This window comes from Sphaerodactylus townsendi, linkage group LG16 (genome assembly GCF_021028975.2).
Source record: "Sphaerodactylus townsendi isolate TG3544 linkage group LG16, MPM_Stown_v2.3, whole genome shotgun sequence".
NCBI classification, from domain to species: domain Eukaryota; kingdom Metazoa; phylum Chordata; class Lepidosauria; order Squamata; family Sphaerodactylidae; genus Sphaerodactylus; species Sphaerodactylus townsendi.
In genome coordinates this window covers 26663254-26683919 of record NC_059440.1, presented here as the reverse complement: position 1 = coordinate 26683919, position 20666 = coordinate 26663254, and the positions used below count along the sequence as shown (strand labels likewise).

Sequence of the window (20666 nt, the reverse complement as noted above, 5' to 3'; positions counted from 1 at the left end):
GACTGGTGCTTTCTCCAAAGGGGGCCAGAGCTCAGGAGCACCATACCCAGAATGGCCTACTTCCTGACATCCCTGTGTCATCCTTGGGGTATTTCGGAGAGAGTTTCCTAATGCTCTTTGAAATCCCTGAAGGAAAATGAGACCAAGGCTGCTTTCAGACAGCAAGGATTCGCCCCATTGCTTTGGCCACCACTGTGAACACAGAGGCATGTATGGTGGCAATGGAGCTCCCACATACAAGAATGTCCTACACACCTTGTTCCAGCGTTCCCCCCAGCTTTCACCTTCTTCCACCCTTTTTTCCAGTTTTCATGCCATACCGGTTCCTATAAGAAACTCTACCCAGTTTAGTTTAGTTTTCTACATTGTGCCCTTTGAATCTTTGTTCGTGTGTTAACATCGGTTTTTATGGCATGGTTGTTGGTTCTGGCAGTGGTTTGACTGGCAAACAGTTCTGGACAACAGTTGGAAAAAAATATTTTATTTCTATACCTCCCTTCCTTTTCAGGCACAGAGGAAAGCTGGAAAACGTGTGGATATCCTTTGAGATGACATGCTAATGCTCTTGGACTGCATTCTTTCCCCCCCAAAAAAGTCAAAGGCTCATTCCGCACATGCAGAATAATGCACTTTCAAACTGCTTTCAATGCTCTTTGAAGCTGTGTGGAATGGCAAAATCCACTTGCAAACAGTTTTAAAAGTGGTTTGAAAATGCATTATTTTGCGTGTGCGGAAGGGGCCAAAGTTATGTATTGTCGAAGGCTTTCACGGCCGGAATCACTGGGGTGCTGTGTGGCTTCCGAGCTGTATGGCCGTATGCTGCTAGAACACGGCCATACAGCTCGGAAACCACACAGCACCCCAGTCAAAGTTATGTTTGGGAACAAGGGTGCTGATAACGTAGACAGCTTGCAATCAGAACCATTAAGAACGTAGCCATCACCGGGAAGCTTTTAAAAATATGCTCTAGTTAGGAAGCTAAAGTGGAGTAAAGGTTCCATCTGGAAGTCTGAAAATATTCTGAGGGCGGGGAATCAGTGTTATAGACAATTCCTCACAAAAGGTCTTTTTAAATGCTTCTGATGACACTACAAAGGAGACTCAAAATAAAACGTTCATAAGGGTTGCGCCCCTCGGGATAATTGCCACTGGAAAATACCAGAATTTTATATTTTTTTTCCTTGTCTTGACGCAATTGCTGAGAGCATTAGAAAATTCTCCTCCTTATCTGTGAGGAGCAAAAACATGCCATACCAGCTAAGGCCCCCATTTGAAACTGGCGTTCCCTCAGGAAAATACAAGCCCTGAATACAGGCTATACCAGTCACAGGGACCCGCTCACGGGTGACTGATGATATTTTCAGATGACCTTTTCCATTAGGCTGTTAAAGTCTGGAAGTCGTCGTGAAGAATGTGGAAAGTTGGCTCGGCTCAGGGAAAGTCTCACGCAGAGCCTTAACGTTTTGGCCCACATTTGCCTGGTGCACCTGGTAGGGTTGTGGAAACATGACTTGGACAAGTCAATGCTCAGTGATGTGCTTCCAACAGAGGGTTGTGGAAGAAAGCTTCACCGCTGCCTTCACGCAGAACTGTATTACCTGAAGTAGACCTCATTTGGCTGGCTCCTCTTTTGCCGCAGAAGGTAAAAAGAACAGTAAAACTCTGCCGTCAATGTTGCCTTCATTAGCGCCAATCTTAAGAAAAACCTATAGCAGTGGTGGCGAACCTTTGGCACTCCAGAAGTTATAGACTACAATTCCCATCAGCCCCTGCCAATTGGCCATGCTGGCAGGGGATGATGGGAATTGTAGTCCATAACATCTGGAGTGCCAAAGGTTCACCACCACGGACCTATAGCCCATTTAGGAGAAGGCTTCGAATACAAAACATCAACCACAAATAGTAGCTCCCCTGCTGCTCTTTAGCCTTCGTGAGTCTTGAAATCTCCCAAAGCAAGTGGGTCAAATCCCCAACATCAATATACACACAACAAACTATGGGCCGAACGACACCAGAACACCGGAGATTGATGATCGAAACTTGCAATATATCATTTAAACTCAGTAGAAGGACAGGATGCAGGTGTTTTGATGAATTGAGAAACCAGGAGAAAAGAACCAAACCCAAACAGCTCTCCAGACAGGCCTCTTTGAGCAGGGAAAAGATAAGAACCCCAGGTGTGGCCCTCAATCATATTGCCTCACCCCTGTACGGCTTTTCATCGCTAAATTACAGGTTGAGGATCCCCAGTGTCATGTGTGGTTTGGCCTCAATAACACAGGTTGGTTTAAATGTGGATAAGGCATGAGAAATAGGGTTCCCGGGACTGTACTTGAAAAGGCACCCAATCACAACAAAAGTCTCCAGAACACAGAATATGGAGAATGGCTGAAAAGCCCTAGATCAGTGGTGGCGAACCTTTGGCACTCAAGATGTTATGGACTAGAATTCCCATCAGCCCCTGCCAGCATGGCCAATTGGGGCTCCATAACATCTGGAGTGCCAAAGGTTCGCCACCACGGCCCTAGATACTAGAAACCTAGCGCTGTCTCTGGTGAACAAGAGCAACTGGGTTTTCTTTGCTACATATGACATTAAGATGTGCTGTGTTATGTTTTGTAGAAAAAGTGTGCTTTATTATTTAAAAAAAAATACAACGAAAATGACATGTTCTTGAAGGCCTAGCAAAGCATTGCTAGATTTCTTCCCTCAAATCATTGTCCAACTTAAATCTGTGACACATACATCCAATTCCAGCTGTTATTTCCTTTCAAGGCAGTTTGTCGTTACATAGCAACGAATGCAAGTGCTCCAGCAATTTGCTGGACAGTTCAGTCTTCTCAGAAGGTGGTGATGTCAATTTGTATTTGTTTCTTTCCTTTTCATCCCACCGTGAGGGAAAACAGTCCCTGTCCATTTCTGTTGAGGGCCAGCCGGCAGCCATTTTGTGTCACTTCCCTCAGACTGTTTTTGATGAAGCGGCTCTTCTCTCTCTCCCATGCTCCCACCCTCTCAGCACTGCCACGAAAGACAACAGCATTGTTCTTTCGCATTGAGCCTTGAGGAGATTGACACAAACCCTTGCTCACCCACTGAGGGTATTTTTAACCAGCTGTCACAACATTTTCCTCGGCGCCCTTGGAGCGGCAATAGAAGGTTATCAAAGGCCACAGGAGACAGCTCGCCCACACAATGGATCACTGCTATGAGGCAGACAACTGGGTCTCTCTTTGGGCTAACCATGTACACATGGCTGCACTTCTAATACCATTAGAAGTTCAGTGACTTCACTCTCTTCTGGCCTCCCAGGAAGAGACTAAAGTTGTGGCTGTCCCTGCGTGGAAGTTTCTGGAAGCTGTGAATCTGGATGTACCATCTCAGGGCTGTTTGACATCTCAGGCAAAGTTTGGGGCTGGTTTTGCTCTTCTGGAGCCACCGACGAGGCCTGGTTTTGGTCTTTTAGAGTTGCCAACTGGGGCTGGTTTTGTCCTTCTGGAGTTGCTGATTGGGGCTGTTTTGGCTCTCCTGGAGCTGCCGACCGGGGCTGGTTTTGCTCTTCTGGAGCTGCCAATTGGACCTGGTTTTGTTCTTCCGGAGCTGCTGACTGGACCTGGTTTTGCTCTTCCAGAGCTGCCAATTGGACCTGGTTTTGTTCTCCCGGAGCTGCCGACTGGGGTGCATCCTTGTCTAGTTTCTGGCCAGCCGATGGAGTCTCAATGTAGGGCTTTGCCATTTGGATAGCCTCATCATAAGATGGTGGCAGCTCTATGGCATAGAGGCTGTATGCTGGAGGACTCATAAGACTTCTGTCCATCTCCCTGAAGGACAGAGGAAGAGGGATGCTCTGAGGATATTGTACGGAGCTGTATGCTGCGGAGAGAAAGCACAAGAGCATGTTCATTGGATATATTAGCATGACAAACATCTCGCAAGAACTCTCTGTCTCCTCAATGATAGTTCTGTCAAAGTCCCTTATAGTGGAGGAACTCAGGGGTGGTGTACACATTTCTCACCTTTCTCAGTTTAAACTCAAAATGACTCAGCGAGGGAATTTAAGCTAAGAGAATACACCTGGCCCATGGTCACAGAGCAAACACAATCTGAACCCGGGACCTTCACAACTATATCCCAACTCTCTAACCATTACACAACACTGTCTCCATCGGGAGTTAACTCTGATGAGATTTTGAAACTGCTTGTATCAAAAGCCTGCACAATTTGCATGCTAGTGTTGGTCTTCTAAGTACTGGTCACTTCTTCCCTTTCTGTATTAAGTTTCAGTTAGAAAGGGTGGAGGGAGTTTATGCATCTGTTTAGTTCAGTCAACTTAGATTGAAGCACCGTTCCTAATTGTTCCTCTGTTTCGATTGCCGTAATAAGAGCCCTACTGATCAGATCAGGGGTTGGCCTGCACCAACATCTCACATTCAGTGGTGGAGAGCTAAATGCCACCTTCTCGGAATTATTTGATCAGGGCATGAAAACCAATGGGCCAAGCTTGCTGGTGGTAGTCCCTCTTAGTTATAAATATTTAGCCATCTGAACAAGAGCTGTTAATCTCCCAAAAATCTGCCCAGTGCTCTACTATTAGTTCGGTCAGTTAGGATGCAACGGTTGAGAAAATTGTACATTTCCACATTAGAATATAGCCCTTCATTTTTATGTGCTGCCTTTGTCAAAATCATTATTTCGTGCATTGCTGAACATAGTACTTCAATACAAGAGCGTTATAGTTCATTGAACAACTATTGTCAAACTTTCCAATGGAGGAGGAGGAAGAGGAGGAGTTTGGATTTATACCCCACTTTTCTCTCCTGTAAGGAGACTCAAGGTGGCTTATGAGCTCCTTTCCCTTCCTCTCCCCACAACAGACACCTTGTGAGGTGGGTGGGGCTGAGAAAGTTCCAAAGAACTGTGACTAGCCCAAGGTCACCCAGCGGGAATGTAGGCGTGCGGAAACACATCTGGCTCACCAGATAAGCCTCTGCCACTCAGGTGGAGGAGAGGGGAATCAATCCCGGTTCTCCAGATGAGAATCCACCTGCTCTTAACCACTACACCACACTGGCTCTCTGGGGAAAGGGAGTAGGGGAACAGGGCTAGTTTGACACCAGGACCCGGACAGAGCATTTGACAACAAAGAAGGTACTCACATGTAACCGTGCTGTGGGCGGTGCTGTCATGGTCTATGGGGATGGCAGTGATGTCATGTGCTTGCGGCGGGAATGTCTGTACCGGGGGCCTCTTCTTGCGGCAACAGAACTTCACACAGCTGGCCCCAATGCCGCACATCAGCAGAAGGAACACGCTAAGCATGATAAGCCTGAACACAAGGGGAAGGCCACATTACCACTGAAGCCCACGTTGCTAGATCCCGTTGTTAAGACTCAGCAAACAAATAGAGCTCTATGTCCAAAGTACCTCAGTAATCCCTCCAATAAATACCATTAAATAGGCCAGTCTTAATAGCCCCATTATTTCTTTCAGATTGAGACCAGCCTACCGAAAGTCACGGGTAATCTCTCTGACCCAAACATGTTGCAGCCAACAATGTAAAGACCTAGAAATCAAGTCGGAGGGTGGGGGGGGGGGCATGATTTGAAAGGTGGCTGCTGGCATCATGAGAGGAAGAAGAGTTTGGATCTATACCTACCTTTTCTCTCCTGTAAGGAGGCTCAAGGTGGCTTACAAGCTCCTTTCCCTTCCTCTCCCCACAACAAACACCTTGTGAAGTAGGTGGGGTTGAGAGAGTTTTGAGAGAACTGTGACTGGCCCAAGGTCACCCAGCAGGAATGTAGGAGTGCAGAAACACACCTGGTTCACCAGATAAGCCTCTGCCACTCAGGTGGAGGAGTGGGGAATCAAACCCGTTTCTCCAGATTAGAATCCACCAGCTCTTAACCACTTCACCACTACACCACTGGTCCCACTACACCACACTGGAGACTGGTGGTGTGTTGCCAATGGGTAAGCTAAAAAACCGGAGTCAAGTGAGTGGATGCACAAGAATGGTAAGCATATGGTTACTTGGGGAAAGGCTGTACCACATGCAGCAAGAATGTTTTTTGAAAAACTCAGTGGAAGACTCACCACATACTCTGTCTTGTGCAGTGATCAATTATTTTCCTGCATTACTCACAACGGCTCCAAAGAAAATCTTTTGAAGGGGCAAGATCCCTCACCTGCCTTCTATTCTCCTCCCTCTCAATATATACCAGTTAGGAACATCTGCTTATCACAAAAGAAAATCACCCAGCCCTCATAGTATAAAGTTGAGCAATAAAATCACTGAGACGCCAGGGATGTTGAAAAGAAAAACAAATACTCTCAGCGAGGCCTGCGATTAAGCGTTCTCCTGATGCTACGCTGAGCACGGTTGCACAACAAACACTTCGTAATTCTACCACGTCCTTTTTGCTTGGCTTGTTTAAAATTCTCAAGGCGTGGCTGCCGTTTTTGGCAGCGGAGAATGAGAAATCGAGGCCATGCCCTTGAGTCTGGTCCTTCCTTGGGTTTTACGTGACTGAACAGGTTTGGCGTAGGCAGTGAGCGCAGGAAAGTACATACATAGATTGTGGGGGGGAAGCCACTGGTGCGGTAATTGTTATACCAATATCACAATATCGCTCGTATGTGTGCATGTGTGCAAAGTGCTCAAATTAAGGAGGTGTGGCATGGTTTATCATAAGCTGGCCTACCAAGACGGAGAGCCAACCAACCCAAATTTACTGGTGATCCCTGGCCCCTCAATGATGCGGCTGGCCTCCACCTGGGCCAGAGCCTTTACAGCTCTGGCCCCTGACTGGTGGAACGCTCTACCTCCAGCTACGCGGGCCCTGCGGGATCTTAATGAATTTCGCAGGGCCTGCAAGACGGAGCTGTTCCACCGGGCCTTTGGGGAGCCCGGCCGCTGATGCCCGCCCCCTCTTTCTAAAATCTGTGGACCCTGCTGTTCCCCCTCCCTCTTCTTTCCTCCCCCCCTCTTTTCTTAGGGGACTACGAGTAGGACGCCATCGGTAATTTTGATAAATGCTGCATTTTAATGGGGGTCGATTTTAACATATAGAGCCATATTTAATAACTATTTTTTTAAAAAAATTATTGTATTTGTGCTCTATTTGTTTGTTCGCCGCCCTGAGCCATTCGGGGGAGGGCGGTTTATAAATATAAATAATAATAATAATAATAATAATAATAATAATAATAATAATAATAATGATGATGATGATGATGATGAATACCAAGTTAGAACCGTTCTTCTTAGAACCTAGTTTTCTATATATGGGCTTTCCCCCCAATTTTGTTAACATTTAGGGGAATATCTCATTATGCAACACACACACCCCTTTACAGGCTATCAACAGTCCAGGAAGAATACAACCACGTCTGTCGAAGCTGGGTTTTGCAATTTCTGTCACTGAAAGCAGCACCCCACCCCACTATGTGGCTGGAACACCCTAAAAATAAACCAGGAGAAGGCCAACTTGGCTGCTTTGTCGACACCCCTTTTTGCAAAATAAGGACACGGCTCGGCTGGAATGTTATAATGAAACATTCTACGCAACAGTAGTGGAGAAAACATTATGTCATCCCTGACCATGCCAAACAGCCCAGAGTTCTTTGCAAGAAATTTAGGAAAGGGAAGGTCGCAGGCAGCCCTGTTCCTTGAACATCACAGCCGTTCACAATACAATCCATTGTCCTAAACAAAGTTAGATAATGTTTATTTGGACAGACAGGGAACCTGGAATAAAGAGGCCAGGACGTGACCCACTGATTCCCAGCGAGCTCTTGAGTCACAGGTGTGGGTGGGGAAAGAATGCGGAAGTACAGGCCATCCGATAGCTAAAAGGTGTTAAGAACTTCCGAAAAGGCCTGCTGGATGATGAACAAGAGTTTGGATGTCTACTTTCCCCCTTTCTCTCCTGTAAGGAGACTCAAAGAGGCGTACAAACTCCTTTCCCACAACAGACACCTTGTGAGGTAGGTGGGGCTGAGAGAGTCCTGAAGAACTGTGAGTGGTCCAAAATCACCTGATAGTCTTCATGTGTAGGAGCGAGGAAAGAAATCCAGTTCACCAGATAAGAGTCCACTGCTCACGTGGAGGAGAGGGGAATCAGATTTCATTCTCCAGAACAGGGTCCACCTGCTCTTAACCACCACGCCACACTGGCTCTCTCAGTTCAGACCAGTGGTCCACCTTCTCAAGTTTCTTGTCTCCAAGAATGGTCAATGAGATGCTACTGGGAAGATCTCAAAGAAGACGTCATGGCAACAGTCCTCCCCCATATCTGCTCGTCCAAGTAATTTCTATTTAGAGTTTTATACACCCATCCTCCAGGAATTTATCTGGTCACCTCATAAAGTCATCTCTGTTCGTGAACATCTCCCAGTTCCAGAAGTGAATTGTGAACAGAGACAAGAGAGCCCCTAGAGAATGCGAAGATACCTTGAGGACTCCAGGGTCTCCTCCTAGAAGAGCCAGCGTGGTGTGGTGCTTAAAGAGCAGGGGGGTTCTAATCTGGAGAACCGGGTTTGATTCCCCACTCCTCCATCTGAGTGGCAGAGGCTTATCTGGTGAACCAGATGTGTTTCTGCACTCCTGCATTCCTGCTGGGTGACCTTGGGCTAGTCACAGTTTTCCCCCAGCTCTCTCAGTCCCACCTACTCACATGGTGTCTATTGTGGGAAGAGGAAAAGAAAGGAGCCTGTAAGCCACCTTGAGTCTCCTTACAGGAGAGAAAGGTGGGGGTATAAATCCAAACTCTCCTTCTTCATCCTGCAAAATTTTACCACATCAGGTATCTATGTAAGAAACTGCCTTACAGCAGATGTCAGATCACTGGATTTTCCACCTGAGTATTATTTGATTAGGTTGACAGCAGCTTCCAGAGTTTGGGACAGATTCTTCCCAAGACCTGCTGCCAAAGATGTTTGAACAGGACATGCCAGGGATTGAACCACAGACCTTCCGTACACAGAGTAGGTGACCTACCAATTGAGCCAGGGGTCTTCAAACTATAGCCCTCCAGATGTTCATGGACTACAATTTCCATCAGCCCCTGCCAGCATGGCCAAGTGGTAGGGCTCATGGGAATTGTAGTCTATGAACATCTGGAGGGCCATAGTTTGAAGACCCCTGAATTGAGCTATGGATTTTTCCCCCAGCAGTAGCATGAAATATGAAACTTATGGCCCATTGGCTCTTCTAGCCAACTGGAGATCTCAGAACTCGAGGTGGTGGGGATTGAACCAGGGACCTTCTGTGCATGCTAGGCAGACGTCCAAGCACAGAGCCACTGTCTGTAGCTACCTAGACAACCATCTTACCAAATCACTACATGCCCAAGGTCATCTATGACCGCTTTGTAAGCCATCAGTTGTATAGAGCCATATTTAGCTGTCGCCTACTGGCCGCTGGGAAAATAAATATTGACATTTTGTCGTTAGTGGATCCAAGTCCTGCAAGAAACCCAGCCAGATCCTGAATGCATTTTCTGAAGTCTGCACAACCTCTGGTTTTGCCAATGTGGTGTAATCGTAAAGAGCAGGTGGATTCTAATCTGGAGAACTGGGTTTGATTCCCCACTCCTCCACCTGAGTGGCAGAGACTTATCTGGTGTTTCTGCACTCTGACATTCCTGCTGGGTGACCTTGGGCTAGTTACAGTGCTTGGGAAGTCTCTCAGCCCCACCTACCTCACAAGGTGTTTGTCGGGGGGTGGGGGGAGGAGAAGGGAAAGGAGCTTGTCAGCCACCTTGAGTCTCCTTACAGCAGAGAAAGGTGGGATATAAATCCAAACTCTTCTTCTTCTTCTAATCTGGGCAGCTTTGAAGAAATTACTTTGCCTATTTTTTTCCTGCTAGATTTGGGGATGGGCAGGGAAATAAGTTACAGAACACTAAAGACCTCAGCCCAAACTTCTGGAAACATTATTGAGAAGTTCTTCTGTTTTCTCGCTCCTTCAAAACCTACCCAGCCGTAAGCATAATCCTTGCAACCATGAGAACTAAAAAACTTGGGCCGTTCCTTCAGTCAAGAAAAACAGATGTGAGAATGTTCTGACATGTGAAGGGTCAGTCATCCATTATGATGATTAACCAGCCGGAAAGAAGGCATGAATGTTGCCACAACAGGTCATGCGCTTCCCTCAAAACACACAAAAAAAGCGATACTTGTAAAGACACAACAGGACAAAACTGAACTTACCAGACATACCACAAGCTGGTCCAGCTCCCGGTTTGCTGCGTACACCTACCAAAGGGAAATAAGGACACCGTTGAAGCACAAGTCGAGACCCTTCGCACAGATCTCTCTGCAACGCTGACTCGCCTAGGAATTTGCACAACTTCTCCCAGGGCACGAACGCAGTTTCTCATGATGGCCGAAAAGGCACACAAGCAGATGTCCCGTTTTGGAAAGCTGAGCTCAACTACAGCAAAAGGTGCTCGAAACAACAGGGCACTCAGACCAAACGGAGAACTTGATTTTGTCAAGCTGGGTTAGCTAAAAATGAAACAGTGCCTTTTCAAAATACTGGGAGTCTCGAGATCACACCAAACCTGCTTTCCTCAATTATATCAATCAGCAGGGGCATACTGCCCAGGGCAGCGATTCTCAACCAGGGTTCCATGGTACCCTCGGGTTCCGTGAGCATGTCCCAGGGGTACTGCGGCAACGCTACCGGCCCCCCTCACTTTTGTGGTGTCTCCCACTGGCACCAGCAAGGATATGGAGCTGGCCCAGGGGGCAGGGCCTGCCGCAAGGTCTGCAGCCACTTCCCACCCCTTGCTTCCCTTCACTCTGGGAGGGGAAGGTGGGGGGAGGATGGCAGGGGTACCGTGAGATATGAAGAGTGAGGTCAAGGGTACCGTGACGTCAAAAAGGTTGGAAAACACTGGCCCAGGGGAACATGGGGGGGTGTCAAATGTCCCTGGGCTGTGGCCATTTAATCACGTGGGGGGGCGCCCCCACCTCCCTCCCTTCCACCAGATCCATACACGGATTTCAAGACCTGGTGCAAAAAATGTTTGGTTGTGGTGGGGGAGAGCGGGCCCCCATATTGGGGGGTTGGGGCGGAAAACTCAGATTTTGCATCTGGCTACATTTCCCCTAGATGCGCCTCTGTCAATCAGCCAAAAAAGGTAAATTACTTGATTCTCACAATATTTTCTCAACTAAATTACAGCCTATCCTCAATATGTGTGTACCACTCAAGAAAAATTATTTACAGGAAAGAATTCCAAAAGGTAGGCCAATACTGCTCAGATACACACTGCAAATGGCAAGAGGCGGCTGAGAGGGAACCGGCTAACTGAAGCGCCAGATGCAACTGGAAGTCCTGGTTAACTATTAACCAGTCAGGATCTTAGCCATAAAGCTCTATTATGTTTTTATCTGAGTCCAGAGTAGCTCAGGGTTAGGGTTAGGGGTTAGAGTAGCTCAGGACATGGTACCAGGTTCCAAATGTGAAATATCAAGGAGGGTCTTTATGAATGCATCAGCTGTCCAGAATTTATGCTGTGCATTTCAAAGGTTCAAAACCCTCACCCCAGCGTGGTGTAGTGGTTAACAGGAGGTGGATTCTACTCTGGAGAACTGGGTTTGATTCCCCACTCCTCCACCTGAGTGGTGAACCAGATGTGTTTCTGCGCTCCTACATCCCTGCTGGGTGACCTTGGGCTAGTCACAGTTCTCTCTGACCTCTCTCAGCCCCACCTACTTCAGAAGGTGTCTGTTGTGGGGAGAGGAAGGGAGAGGAAGAAGAAGAAGAGTTTGGATTTATATCCCCCCTTTCTCTCCTGTAGGAGACTCAAAGGGGCTTACAATCTCCTTGCCCTTCTCCCCTCACAACAAACACCCTGTAAGGTAGGTGGGGCTGAGAGAGCTCCATAGAGCTGTGACTAGCCCAAGGTCACCCAGCTGACATGTGTGGGAGTGTACAGGCTAATCTGAATTCCCCAGATAAGCCTCCCCAACTCAAGCAGCAGAGCTGGGAATCAAACCCGGTTCCTCCAGATCAGAGTGCACCTGCTCTTAACCACTGCTCTTAGCCACTACGCCACTGCTGCTTGTAAGCCACCTTGTAAGCCACCTTGAGTCTCTCCTTACAGGAGAGAAAGGTGGGGTATACATCCAAACTCTTCTTCTAAGCTACGAAGCAGGCCACAACCACACATCTTGACATTGCAGGCAGAGAACAGTCGCTTGCTTAAGACCACCAGATGTGTTTCCAGCTGGAGCATGACTTGAATTCGCATTTTAGACCTGGTTCACACATGCAACAGATGGTGGTGGTAGTCTGGCTTCTTCTTCAGACTGCAGCTAATACGATTCCAAGTTTGCCTTTTTTTAAAAAGCATCTGTGAAAATAGAAAACTAGCTCTGCAGGGCAAGTGTTTCCCTTTGGGCTGACTTTCTATCTGCCGAGAGCCTTTCATACAAAACCCTCCAAACTGCGATTCTCCATCTGCAGCCTGTTAAGCCACCTCACTATTCTCCTGGATCTGTGAACAAAGCAACAGGGCATAGCTTTCAAGGTTTTTAAACAATGCGCTTCTTACTTACTCTTGGACGCTGTGTCCGTGACAGTGGACGTTGGCAGTCGTAGGCATGATCTGGGGAAAGGAAACAACAGCATTTAATACAGGAACAGAGCAGAAGGAGAAGAAGCAAGGTCCCAGCGCTTCAACAGAAATAAGCCACTCCTCCACAACAACTATGAGCTGAAGATATACTATTCCTGACCATGGAGGTTTTATTTTTGGCCATCGTGGCTAACAGGCCTCTTAAAGATTCCCACACCTCTTTTCTCCTTGACCTAAAATGGCTGGCTGTTTGTATCAGTTTGGGGAAGGCAGAATGTTTGCCGACTAAACTTGGAAGGATTACCTTCCAGAGATTCTTGCCAGCCATGCTGGATTACCGAACCTGATCCACCAAGGAGCTTCCCGTGTTCTTAACACAAGAGTGCCTGGGTTGGAACCGTTTATCCCAGACTTGCTGCACCTTTCCTGGAGAGATCTTGAGACCACCACACTCTTGCTTTGAAAATTGAACACACTTCAGTGGGTCGTAGAGATGCCAGAATGAGCTGCAGTGCAGCCAATAAATCAAATTTACAGGTTCAATCTCTCTGCCTTCCAAAGCATAAGGCGTGCCACCGAAAGCGTGCCCCCAAATCCTTTCAGGACCTGCACAGTTTCCAAATCTAGGCTAATGAATCCAGGACTTCCTATCTGATTCTTATCTTACCCCTCCTTTAAGAACCCCTGCAGGTGGCATACAAGAGTCTCCCCTCTTCTGTCCACACAACAGTCTTGCAAAGTGGGCTAGTTTGTGAGCATGTCACTGGTCCAGCCTTTATAGCCGTGGGGATTTGAAGCCAGATGCTCAAGCAACCAGACCCCCATCGACTTGGGCACGAAATCCAGAGCACTAACCTGCCCACACATACCCGCACCTAGAATAGCAGCTAGAATGACGTCTTCCCCCAAAAATCCAGAGTCAGGCTGGAGTCTCTCCGGCACTGCTCCAGTACAGAGGCCGTTTGCAAGCGTTTTGATCCCAGAACAGCCAATCTGAATTCCAGTTCATTTGTTCCCTGCGTTTAAGAACCCCTTTCATGTCAATCCAAGATGGAGATTCCCACCCGCTTTCAAACACACCAGCCATCAAGAGACACTGCAGGGTTACACCCTCCCACAAAGCAAAGCTCCTTTGTGCATGATGTCCCGAAATTCTGCTTTTTTTTAAACCCCGTAAACCGAGAACCCTGCGCAGAGTTACTCCTGTGCAAGCCCAATACACTCAATGGAATTACTTCATGGGATTACAGTTAGCAGTTATAAACGGTCTTGGAATTTTCTACCACGAGCCAGCCCTGTAGAAACACATCAGGTTTCTTCTATGGCGAGCGAGCGCTGTAATACCATATTCAAAAGCCCAGGATTGTGAGCATTTTTGTAAAACAAAGAAAAAACACGCTGCTCTCTCTCATTTAGAGCAAATACCAAAGCGTCGCTGCACCTTTTGTGTTGCGCACAGCCCTTTCAGGATCCGGATCTCCCTTTGGACGCCGGCCAAAGCAACCCAAGATGCCCTCCCCAAATCGCATCGAAGCTGCAGGGCGCATGACCCGACTGCAGAGGCTCGAACAAAGGGCCGGGCAGGGGAAGGAGGGAGGGAGAGAAGGCAAGAGAGCCCCCCCCCCCCCGCGAGACCAAGGGACCCAAGCTTGGGTGGCGGAGACCCAAAACGTCCCCAAGGTCAAAGCTGGTAGCCAACAAAGGCGAAGGGGGAATGTGGACCCCCCCTTTCCTGAGATCCCCGCACCCCTTTCATCCCTCCCCGTTGGGGATCGCCAAGACAAAGCCCCCCTCGACTCACTTGCAAGAGGGCCAGGAGCAACCCTTGGCAAGCCAGGGCGCACCGTCGCTGGAAGGCAGCCATGAGAAAGAGCAGGATCTGGCACGGATCCCGGAGATCTTCCCTTCCCGAGCGAGCCACGGATCCCCCCTTTGTCCGCCGCTCGCTCCACCGAGCTTTTAAGCGCGGCTCGTCCGTCTGGCTGAGCCGGAGCCCCGCCCACCCTCGCCTCCTTCCCACGCCTGCCTGGCTGCGCCATTGAGAAAAAAGCCAAAGGGGGTTGGGCTAATCCGCAGGCGACACGCCCACCCCCGCCGCCCAAATTCAAGGGGCGGACGCCGGGCTGGCAAAGGGGCGCCCCAGAGACCACTGGTCGCGCCCCTTGCTGGAGAAGGCCCCGTGCGCAAAGACGGGACACAGCCGCGGTTTGGTGATGGTATTTGCAAGTGCCTGTCACACTACCCGTGGTGGCGAACCTTTGGCACTCCAGATGTTATGGACTACAATTCCAATCAGCCCCTGCCAGCATGGCCAATTGGCCATGCTGGCAGGGGCTGATGGGAATTGTAGTCCATAACATCTGGAGTGCCAAAGGTTCGCCAGTAACTAAAGAATTTTTGTCTTGTTATTGACAAACGTGTATAAATGGTTTTTTAAAAACTGTATTTAACTTGTGTTATTATGCCAATAAATGTAAATAAGAATAAACTCCGCCCACTGGGGGCCCAAATTAAATCACATAGATAATAGGGGAGGAACAGAGACCCATTACATACCTACATGCTCCGTCGTGGCGAACCTATGGCACTCCAGAGGTTCATGGACTACAATTCCCCTCATCCCCTGCCAGCATAGCCAATTGGCCATGCTGGCAGGGGATGATGGGAATTGTAGTCCATGAACATCTGGAGTGCCATAGGTTCACCACCACTAGGACCATTATGCCCCATTAAAGTCCCTTTCCTTTTCAAACCCCACCTTCCTAGGCCCCACCCCCAAATCCCCAGGTAGTTCCAAACCTGGAGCTGGCAACCCCGAATTTGCCTGCTTTCCTCTGCCTCTGGCTGCACTTCCTTTCCAGACAAGTAGCTGCTCCTTTCCTTCAGCCTTGGTGGGCTTTTGGCTGGAGCCATTAAGTGCTATTGCAGAGTTTAGAGTTTCCAACCTCAAGGTGGGACCTGGAGATTTGGAATCCCAACAGGCCTTTAGACCACAGGTGTCAAACTCGCGGCCCTCCAGATGTTATGGACTACAGTTCCCATCATCCCCTGCCAGCATCATGCTGGCAGGGGATGATGGGAACTGTAGTCCATAACATCTGGAGGGCCGCGAGTTTGACACCTGTGCTTTAGACCATAGAAATCCACCCAACCCCCCCCCCCCGGCAGAAAATGTCTACTTCGGAGGATGCCCTCTATGCCAATATATCCTACTGAGGCTTTCTGCTCTTCAAATCCCCTCCTCTCCAGGGTCCACCTCAAAGTCTCTAGGCCAGTGGTAGCGAACCTATGGCTCTGGTCCCAGAGATGGCACTCAGAGCCCTCTCTGTGGGCACGCGTGCGGCAACAAGGGAAGTTCGTCATGTGGGGGGGAAATTCCCCCCCCCCCACATCTAGGCTGGCCTGGGCCACTGGACTTGATGTGCATGCACCTCAGCAAGCAGGGAGGACTCGGCTGGTGGGCCTGGTGCTTGTGCTCCAGGTGGTTGCTGCTCAGGGGGGTGGAGCGGGGAGAGGCGGCAGAGATCCTAGAGAGGTGCAGAGTGGCACACATGTGACTTACTGGAGGCTACAGCAGGCTGGCCCCTGCTCGAAGGGGTTGTTCAGGTTAAATTGCCACACTGGCACTTTGCGATAAATAAGTGGGTTCCAGGTTGCAATTTGGGCACGGTCTTGAAAAGGTTGACCATCACTGCTCTAGGCATTTCCCAAGCATTACCCACTCTAGTTTGGGAAATGCCTAAAGATTTTGGGGGAAGAGTCTAGGGGAGGGAAGGATTCCATAGAGTCTACCCCCCCCCCCCCCGCCTCCCAGAGCTGTCATTTTCTCTAGGGAAACTGATCTCTGAGGTCTGGAAATCAGTTGTAATCACAGGAAATCTCCAAACCACACACAGAGGTTGGCCACCCAAGCAGACACACATTACCATTCCTTCTACCCTGAGCTACAGTTTCCTCTTTACATCCAGCACCATTCATAAATCCCAAGCTTGATACGGGAAGAGAAAGTAGAGATGTAAAACTTCCAGAAATGTTAAAGCCTTGGAGGTAAAAAAATTAAAAAATGAAATGTTGCTTTATATACAATAATGACTTTCCTATTAGTCCTACACTTATTTTTGGAGCTTTAACATAAGCCTCGTATCAACTTGGCATGGACGATTGTACTAATGGGCATATTTATGGAATTTAAAAGGATAAATGCCTTACAGAGGAATCCTAAAGGTATTTTCCTGGGAGTAAGCCCCATTGAATAGACCTGAGTAAGACTGAGTAGACCTGCTTAGATTGCTGTGTTTCCTATGAGGATAGTTGCAAAAATACGCAATATTTACGAAGGTACAAACTGCTGGACTCTACGCTATCTTAGTACCTGCATCTTAACTTTTTGTTATCTGGGAGACAGGAGGAAAAAATGTTTTTTAAAATGTACATTTTAAAAAACTATTCTTTGCAAACTTTGCAGTAAGGAAAGAGTGTAATTTTGACAGAAACGGTTCCACCAAGCCATGTATGCATGACTACCAGTGTATCTGGTATCAAATTAAGACTTAAAACACTGGGCTCTGTAATAATTTATTCTCTAACATATTATAGCATATTAATCGCTGCCAGAATTATTCACACTGGAGCAATGAATATGCATCTTTCAAAATGTGTATGTTTCCATGGTATGTACAGGAATTTCCATTATCTAATATGCAGATTGCCTTACACAGGTTTTTTTACACAACACATTTTGAGAGTCAAACCTTGTAAAGGCGTTTCACTTATTTCAAAAGCCAAAATAGTTTGTGAGAGTTTTTTTCCCCCCAGGGTCCCCCAAATGTGCTACTTTCCTTCCTGATGAAGGGGCCTTAAGCAAATCTCTCAGCCTCAGCTCTGGGGACAGCAACAGTGGACTACATTGCAGAGTTGTTGTAAGCCTCTTGGGCATACCTCCTGTCCTCAACCCTGCAACAGTACAGCAGTGGGCTACACTGCAGGGTTGTCGTATGCATTCAGCAGCTAAGCCTGCTAGCGCTTTCTGCCACGTTCCCACGTTCTACCTGATTCTGTCCTAGATAGGTCTCTGACCTGCCAAATTCTTCAATTGCCAACTTTTCCACCCTCTGGAATTTAGGAATTTAAACACGGTCCCCTGTACAAGATAGCTGTAATCAGGCTTCATTGGACTTCTCCTGCCCCCACATCTGCATTTATGGAGGACAATGACCTACCTCGCTGGGCTGTTGTGTAAAGATTTTACCCACATTCAGTACATACTGCACTTTGAAACATTAGCTTCCTTTGCCCTATCTGGAGCCAAAAAAAAGCAACTCATGCTTAGCGAGCTAGAAGCATGACTGTGTGTGACCTCAAACCAGCTGCCTGCACTCCCCCCCCCCCCCCCCCGCACCTAACCATGTGAGCTCATCTTTTCCAGTTGCCTCAGTGAGTATTTTTAGAGCCAGGAGTTCACCCCCATCTCTGCTGCCGGTTTGCAAATTGCAACACAGTGCACATGGGCGGAGGAGAATCCCGGAGCAGCTGACCTGGCAGGGCTGGTCCTTGTCTTGAGTCACAGGGACAAAGAGCTCTGGTGGAGGAAGCAGGTTCTCAAAAGGGCTCGGAGACATCCAGGTGAGGATGAATCTGCAGGTGGAAGGCTGGCCGTGCTTCGTCATGCCAGCAAAGGACGCCTCGGCTTTGGTGCAACATAGGAAATTAACCCTGAAAGGCAGTATTTCAGCCACGAAGCACAGGAATGACCAAACAGATTTCCAAAATATAAGGCGTCTGGATTCAAAGTTCCCTTTTTTGACTGTCAAAAACAAATACCTTAGACATCTTTTTGGTCTCAAGAGTGCTACTGGCTGCTCAAATCTTGCTGTTCGAGAGCCAGCATGATGTGATGGTTAAAGGGCAGTGGACTCTAATCTGGAGCACCGGGTTTGATCTCCCACTCCTCCACACGAGCAGCAGAGTCTTATCTGGGGGACTGGATTTGTTTCCCCACTCCTACACACGGAGCCTGCTGGGTGACCTTGGGTTAGTCACAGTTCTCTCAGACCTCTCCCAGCCCCACCTAACTCACATTGCCGGAAGAGGAAGGGAAAAGGAGTTTGTAAGCCACTTTGAGACTCCTTACAGTTGAGAAAAGCAGGGTATAAATCAAAACTCTCCTTCTGCTACTTCTGCAGACCAACACGGCTACTAATCTGAAAACCAACCCTGAAAGGTTGCTAGCAGCCTGTGATGTTCTGCCAAGCAACAGAGAGGAGGATATTTTGGTGCCAAGAAACTGCTGAAATGATCCTCAGTTCTCCAGACTCCTGGGCATCAACAGTCTATGAAATCCGCTACATTCACGGATCACATACATAGAGAAAGGCTCCCATTCATTTGACACCTGGCAAACCACAGCTGCCTGAGCTGTGGAGGCTTATCTGGGGAATTTAGATTAGCCTGTACACTCCCACACACGCCAGCTGGGTGACCTTGAGCTAGTCACAGCTTCTCGGAGCTCTCTCAGCCCCACCTACCTCACAGGGTGTTTGTTGTGAAGGGGGAAGGGCAAGGAGATTGTAAGCCCCTTTGAGTCTCCTACAAGGAGAGAAAGGGGGGATATCTCCTCCTCCTCCTCCTCCTCCCCCTCCTCCTCCTCCTCTTCTTCCTCTTCCTCTTCCTCTTCCTCTTCCTCCTCCTCTTCCTCTTCCTCTTCCTCTTCCTCTTCCTCTATTGTCGAAAGCTTTCACGGCTGGATTCAACTGGTTCTGGTGGGTTTTCCGGGCTGTGTGACTGTGGTCTGGTGGACTTCTGTGGTCTGGTGGACTGGTAACAGACTTCCCTCTGTGATACACCTCTGAAGATGCCAGCCACAGATGGAGGCGAAACGTTAGGAACAAGATCCACCAGACCACGGCCACACAGCCCGGAAAAACCACCAGAACCATTTCTACTCTGCTTTTTTGCTTAGGTGGTTAACATCATCATCCATATTCTTATTTTTGGCTTTTCTTTCATCATGGAACTCATAGAGGTATGCACAGGACTGACAGATGGTTTCCCAGCCACGCCCCACCTGGATTTCTCATTCTGTTTGTTCCAACAAAGTACTACAAGTTTTCCAAAAAGTATTTGGGGCCAAAATGTTTTGCTCTACAGAAGAAATGTTTAGAAGACTTCACATTCGTAGGAAGTACAAAAGGCATTCAAAGGATGTTCCGCAAACAGCACACCTGCCTATCTTAAAACATATCTGATCCGTCTTGCCTCTCAGCAGATCCTAGAGAGGCTGTAAAAATCATGAGCAGGTGCCTGGAGGCCATGGTGGGAAAGAAGAGGGCTAAAAACCTGAAACGTCATCCCTGAAATACGTAAGCACTACTAGTGGGGGAAAATTCTGGCCTGGGAACGACAATATTTCCTGTTTTGGATGCGTTGTGTTGCAGGCTTGGGGGATGCTGCTGTATCCAGACCTGCTCTGGTACAAACTGGTGGCCAGCGGTGGGAAGGGATACTTTCCACCAGCTTGGGCTGGTGAGCTATCATGGTGATAAAGACAAAGGGGACAGGGCAACAGCGCCTAGGAAATACAGAATTGCATAATATAAAACTAGCAGTCAAAGACGACTGTATAATTTCAAAACAAACTGCACCAATTTAACACATTTTCATTGGGTTTAATTGAATTTTTATAGTTGGTTGGTGTGCCAGCTGTAGCTGGTCCTGGGCAGAAAAGATCTTGCTGCTGTAGTGCATGCTCAGGTAACATCTAGATTAGACTACTGCAATGTGATTTGTGTGGGGCTGCCCTTGAAGACTGGTATGCCGTCACTAACTCTTATTAGCCATCCACACTGTGTGTGTTTTCTATGTGTATATATTTTATGTCTTTGTGTTTATATTATGGTTTATTTAATTGCCTTACTTATTCTGTATTGTTTGTATTTTAAATGTGTTTTAAAGTCTGGAGTGATTTAATGTTTGGCTCCCTTGCCTTGGTGACTTTGCCTTGGTGACTTTGAATTGGGTAGAAAGGTGGCATGGAACTGTTTTAAATAAATGAATGAATAAACGAAAGTAATTCCTCACGAG

The 20666-nt window shown here is 47.9% G+C and overlaps 1 protein-coding gene across 1 annotated transcript; it reads right to left on the bottom strand.

Moving 5' to 3' along the window:
• Positions 1–2609: 2609 nt before the first annotated feature.
• Positions 2610–18253, bottom strand: TMEM52 (transmembrane protein 52). The gene is made up of 7 exons (XM_048518633.1): positions 18122–18253; positions 17664–17698; positions 14389–14617; positions 12568–12617; positions 10210–10254; positions 5154–5323; positions 2610–3870 (listed from the first exon to the last, which is right to left on the bottom strand). Exons 1-7 carry the CDS (start codon positions 18251–18253, stop codon positions 3317–3319), a joined length of 1215 nt encoding a protein of 404 aa, XP_048374590.1. The 3' UTR covers positions 2610–3316.
• Positions 18254–20666: the final 2413 nt, after the last annotated feature.

What these genes read in the sequence shown, in the direction of transcription:
- TMEM52 (XM_048518633.1), bottom strand. Translation starts at nt 18,253, where the DNA reads ATGACGAAGCACGGCCAGCCTTCCACCTGCAGATTCATCCTCACCTGG. An exon ending in TGCTCCTGGCCCTCTTGCAA is followed by an intron (nt 12,618 to 14,388) that starts GTGAGTCGAGGG and finishes TCCTTTCCCCAG; the next exon opens with ATCATGCCTACGACTGCCAA. An exon ending in ACCAGCTTGTGGTATGTCTG is followed by an intron (nt 5,324 to 10,209) that starts GTAAGTTCAGTT and finishes CCTTGTGTTCAG; the next exon opens with GCTTATCATGCTTAGCGTGT.